This window comes from Pagrus major, chromosome 11 (assembly GCF_040436345.1).
Source record: "Pagrus major chromosome 11, Pma_NU_1.0".
In the NCBI taxonomy this organism is placed as follows: Eukaryota; Metazoa; Chordata; class Actinopteri; order Spariformes; family Sparidae; genus Pagrus; species Pagrus major.
The window spans coordinates 20,239,310-20,245,340 of NC_133225.1; the positions used below are offsets into that span (position 1 = coordinate 20,239,310).

General features: G+C 38.3%; 1 protein-coding gene across 1 annotated transcript; it reads right to left on the reverse strand.

The window, feature by feature from the left end:
* Positions 1 to 2,105: 2,105 nt before the first annotated feature.
* Positions 2,106 to 5,852, reverse strand: polr2h (RNA polymerase II, I and III subunit H). Its single transcript, XM_073476764.1, has 6 exons — positions 5,543 to 5,852; positions 4,587 to 4,678; positions 3,738 to 3,821; positions 3,242 to 3,335; positions 2,926 to 3,009; positions 2,106 to 2,556 (listed from the first exon to the last, which is right to left on the reverse strand). The coding sequence occupies exons 2-6, from the start codon at positions 4,657 to 4,659 to the stop codon at positions 2,439 to 2,441; spliced, it is 453 nt and encodes a 150-aa protein (XP_073332865.1). The 5' UTR covers positions 4,660 to 4,678; positions 5,543 to 5,852; the 3' UTR covers positions 2,106 to 2,438.
* Positions 5,853 to 6,031: the final 179 nt, after the last annotated feature.

The following is a 6,031-nucleotide window of genomic DNA, read 5'->3' on the forward strand; positions in this document are numbered from 1 at the left end:
ATCCTGACTACGTCACTTCCGGCGGACTGTATGCCCCTTGGCACATCACCAAAACACTGAACCTCACTCTGCTTCATGCACGTCTCAGATTAGTTTGTGTATTAGATGCATGACTATTTACTCATGATACAATTTTGACAAAAGGGCCCATGTGATGACGAATCACTTTTCACAGTTTCTTTGATTTTCAAAATAAAATTTGACTGTGAACAGTGATTCGTCATCACATGGGCCCTTTTGTCAAAATTGTATCATGAGTAAATAGTCATGCATCTAACGCACAAACTAATCTGAGACGTGTGCATGAAGCAGAGTGAGGTTCAGTGTTTAGCCAACTAGAATGGCACTCAGTCGAGCGCATACCTCCGCCAAGGCCCATGGGTCCCCTTTGATCCAATGTCAAATCAAACACATTAAAATCTGTTAGAACAGGATTTTAATGTGTATCATCAAATTGTACCCTCATAAATACCAGCCACCTAAACATCTGTCTCTTTATCTGGATCAGCACCAAAAGTGACTCACCCTGATCATTCACCAGTTGGGTGTGTGAGCAAATAAGCCAGAGTAGGCCATGGGTTAAGGTGTGCAAGAGGAACAAATACTGTAAGTCTGAGCCTCAGGATTGTGAATATGCTGTGTCAGAGTCCTGATACAAAACACTTAATACCTTTAGGTTTTTCAGTCGAAATGCGTCACAGCATTAGCGCAAAACCCAGGAGCTGCTGCTGCAGTACTTAAAGTATTGCTGTTGGCTTTGAAGAAAAACCTACTGTATATCACTCAAATCCAGTGGTCCCAACATATACTGTGCATTCTTAGAATTACTTGTTTTGGTACTCACAACAACAACTTCTTTTCTGAAGGCTACAAGCTGATTCTGCAGCATCAGTACATTTAAATGTATTTCAAGCTTCCCATGCACATACCGAATTGTCCCTGACATCAGACAGAATTATCAACTTGTTACACAGTTTACATATCCAGAATGTCACAATCAGCTCTGTGGAGTGGGCAGATTCCAAAGCCTGGACTCAGGCTTGCACGAGTCTGTATGAGTCATTTGCAGAGTTCACATCCTGTGACATCTATTACCACTGACATTGAGAAGCCTGTGCTGCAAACAAAAGCTGCCTCTTCACCCTTAATTCAATTTTCTGTCTCCTGAGTGTCCACATTATAGTTTGCTGCCATCCAAGCAAGTATAAAACTGTTGCCCGTGGCTTGCTGGCTAATAAAGGCTCACCTGTGGGCTGGGAGAAAAGTATTTTAACTTCCTAGAATATGTGCCAGGGCACCCAGTCAACATCTCAACTTCCAGTGTTTCAAGTAGCTAGAATCTGTTTGATGAGGTTAATTAAAGTGTGCAAACCAGGTTTAGAGGGAAAAAAAGAGCACTGAAGACCAAATTAGGTAGCCGCTAATCACTCTGAGGACTGTACACAAGGATTATAGCTGTAGAGTATTGATGTCAAAGCTGATTTTGATTGTAAGCTTTATTCCCAACTTTTGATTTGAGCTTTAAAAGAAGTTCTCTGAAATTCCAGCCCCAAAAAGTCAAACAACTCAAGCACTTGGGATATAATGTTCCAGTTACTCTGGATTGATCATCCTCATTGTAAGCAGTTTTCACTGGAAATGTAGGAAGGCCATACAATCCCTTAAGTGACCACATTTCTAAAGAGATGATGCTGAATGTTCCATTGTTTTAAATATAACTTTTCAAAGCTGTTTTGTCAGTCCCAAACCTTCTGGAATACATATCTACCAGACATGGTTTATCTTTATTTGTTGGTTGTAGGAATAAATGTCTAAATACTGCAATAGTTCATGTTCAGAATTAATATAAATTTGCAGATGTATAGTCTTTCCCCAAGCACCAGTTTCTTTATAAAAACCTTCTTCTGCCCTCTAGCCTGCAAATATTGTGAAACAGTGTCACAAATAGACTGTCTATTCTTGTTGATAACAAGTAGAGTAAAACCTTATTCAACACGCTTGAAAGAGCACCCATGCTGTTTCTTAGGCACATGGTTGGAAGAAAACACAAATAAGATAAAAGATTAACTAATAGATAGAATAGAATGAAAGAATGCCAACACAAATTATAATTAAAGTATGATCCAATGTGACTTAGGTCTGAGAATCATTTTGTATAAAAGAAATCTTTATTTACAGTTTGCCAGCAGATTGAGGTTGCAGCAAATATCACAGTCTTTAGTCTGTAGTCCATCTCCTTAGAAGAAACATTTTATAACTACGATAATAAAAAACTAAACATGTTTTCCTCAAAATCAATGAACTCTGTCCATGAGTTGCTCTTGGAGATGGGCCTCTGCACCAAACATGGGAAAATGAATGATCTCAGTATGCAGTTCAGCATGGCTGTGACTGTGGCAGTGGAAAAACCAGGCTAAGTAGGAGAACAGAGTTGGGTTTTAGAAGGCCAGTTTCTTCATGAGAAGGTAGACTCTGGAGTCCACCTCAAAGCCGTGAAGGTTGTTGGCGTCTCCCTGCAGCCTCATGAGGAGGCCACCGTAAGACACATAGGCAGAGCTGAAAGAAGGAGCACATCAACACAACGTGATTAAAGGTAACAAGTGAGACAGAGTACGAAGACCAAAATTGATGACATTATGATAATTACATCTCCTTATCTTACAGACTTTTGTAAGAACATGTTAATGACTCACACAGTGGTGCTCAATCATTTTCTGTCATGCCCCCCTTGAGAAGCCAAAATAGGTTCACACACACCCCATCCCACAAATTTTTGATCAAATCATTAACAATCATTGGGGAAGGAATTCAAAAAAAGGATCCCATTGCTGCACTAATAATGTATTAATAACAACTGTGGTGCTACTTGTTGCAAAAGGTTTATTTGGCTAAGTCATATTAACATATATAAGCTGATGATCTCACAGGCGTGTGGCTGCTTCTGTTGAAGTCTCATCACCCTCAATCTTGTAAACTTTTCCGTACATCACATAATCGAACTGGTCCGCTCTAGAAACGTAAACAAAGATCAACGTGAATACAAATTTGAACCAGCAAAAAATACTGCGTACAGCAGGAGACAATGACACTAAAAATGTACACACGAATGATATTATATACTTTATTTATTTATATATTGTCCACTGAATTGTATTTGTTTTTATGCTACATATTACAATAATATTTGCATGATAATGCTACATGCACAAATATACCAAGAGCAATTATACCAATGTTTTACCTTGATGGCCGGTCATCCTGAGGATTGTACTCTCCGTCATCCGGTGTTCCGTCTTCATATAACGTGCTGGCAATAACCAGTCTGAACTTGTCACCTTAATGAAATGAACAGATGCATACAAAGTAGGTTTATATTATGACCTTAGAGGTCTTGGGTTAGTAATGCATCTTTGTGATTTTGTCTTTTCCTTTTATTGTTTAGCTTTACATTGCTCACTTACATGAAAGCCAGAGTTTGTAAACGAAAGTTTAACAGTGAGGATGGAGGTGAGTGTTGCCAAGCAAATATGTGACCCTCTTGTCAAAAAATAGAAAGACTGCTTTACATTTAAGAGGTGTAAATTTACCGTGATGACATATGAAAAATTAACCGATTTGCTCCGATCACATTGTAAACAAACTGAACTGAGAATATGTGTACATTAAAAACAATCAATACATGACTTCCAATCCTTAACTCATTAACTATCCACACCGATAACAAGATTGTCACTTACCAAGATCAACAGGATAGATCTGAATGTTCACATCCAAGATGAGGTCCATCTTAAAAGATTCACTTTCACAATGTAGACGAGACACTGTAGCAAAACAGTAAACAAACAGTAAAGTTTGGATTAGTTCATCTGCAGTTTTAAATTGAAGAACAGTAATTGAAAACAGCACTGGATAGAACCCAAATGTAAATGGAGAGAAAGACAAGAGGAAAAACATCTCAGTCTTACACTTTATTTATGTTTTATGTCAGTTTTTTTTAAAAAAGATCAAGGTGTCTGTCAACAAGAACCAAAAAAGTAGATCACATCACTCCAGTTCTTAGATCTTACACTGGCTTCCTGTCTGTCAAAGATTAGATTTCAAAATCCTGCTGTTGGTTTATAAAGCACTGAATGGTTTCAGGCGAAAATACATTTCTGATCTGCTGCTACATTATGAATCATCCAGACCTCTGAGGTCGTCAGGTACAGGTCTGCTTTCAGTCCCTAACGTCAAAACTAAACATGGAGAAGCAGCATTCAGTTATTATGCACCAAATATCTGGAACAAACTCCCAGAAAACTGCAGGACCGCTCCAATTCCCACCTCTTTTAAATCGAGGCTGAAGACCTTTCTGTTCACAGCCTTTCACTGAAGCAACTTCAAGGCTTTGAACTGCACTGTGATTATTATTTTTTTAGTCTTGTCTCTTTTAAACCTATTTTATTTTAGCCTACTTTCCTGTATGTAGCACAATGTACTTTTATGCCCCAGTAAAGCACTTTGCGTTGCCTTGTGTCTGAATTGTGCCATACTAATAAACTTGCCTTGCCAGCGTATAATATACAAGGAACATACTATTCACACACCTCTGTCAAACTTCTTGCCATCAGGATCGATGTCCTTTACATCAAAGATATCCTCAAACAGAATTCCAGCCATCTTTGTCCTGGTCTATGCACTTGGAAAGGAAAAGATAAGAGATATTATTAGGTTGGTAAAACAAACAAATATACATGCCAAGGAAGCTTCTGACTAACAACATGCTCATACGTTATCTGGTGATGAGGGAAAGTGTGATTTTACAAACACAATGTCTGCAGGTTTTTTTAAAGTCAAAACTTTTATAGGCTATTTTTTTGCCAGGTGAAATAATTTAACACCTGTCATGATTAGAGGAAGCCCCTCTTATGTGATGCAGAAAGGACTGATATGACAGCACACTGAAAATACTCATTCATCAGCAGAGACCAATCGATAGAGAGATAACAGAAGATCATATCTAACTGTTATGATCAAGTTTTTTTTAATGCATTATAGGCTTAATGATTTAAGGAAATGCGATGCTTGTGAGAACCTGCACTAGATAACCTGCACAAGTTACCATCTACATCAAACTAAAAGATGCTGTACTTTAAATAACTATTAGCAAGATGAAAGGGTTGCTTAACGTTTCACTGTATATTTTAGAGCACTGTGTCAAAGTTTCTATGTATATCTATACAGTATGGTAAATCATGGGCTTATAGTGAATGCTTGGTGTTTATCCAGATCCCACACTGCCCTGTTTCACAGGCTACCACAATTCAGTCCATGTGGAACATTACAATCAACTCTCGCTGGGCATGTATAACTTAAATAAATAAATAATGGGTACTAAATACTCTTACTTGATGTTAACTTCACAAGTCAGCTTGCATAGCTGAATTAGCATTAGCCAAAATTATAAGGTCCTGTCATAGTGTTAACTACAACTTCGGCAGTGTCTCCAATTCAGGCTAGCTGTTAGCTTTAGCATGTTATGCACAAAACTCCCCAAGCTTACCTCAAATATGACGAAGTCCTTATATAGTGCGCAGAATAACGCCGCAGTCCCGCTTTCTCTGTGTGGCTTTGTGTTTAAGGTGTGCTTTTACACTAGATATCTTTTTCGAGCTAAACTTCATTCAATACTATGTGAGACAAACTGTACCGCCGAGGAACAATGTGCTCAACCTTTGACACGCAAACTGCTTCCGGTCGAAAATAACGTTACTCGTTGTTCTAAAAATGTTGATACTGTTTATAAGCTGAACTCACGAGAGACCGTGCAATATTAACTATTTCTAAATGAATAGCACAATAGTCTCTCGCTAGTTTCGAGAAGACATAACCTAATTTGAAACAAACTGGATGTTATACGAAAAGTGTACTGTGTTGTCAGTATTTACGACATTTGCCTCTGCTTTCCAGCTTGCATCTCTCATCCATTTGGTTGCTAGGTGTTTTAGCGTCCTGTCTGTGTACGGTTGCTACCTAATGGCTAGCTAACTAA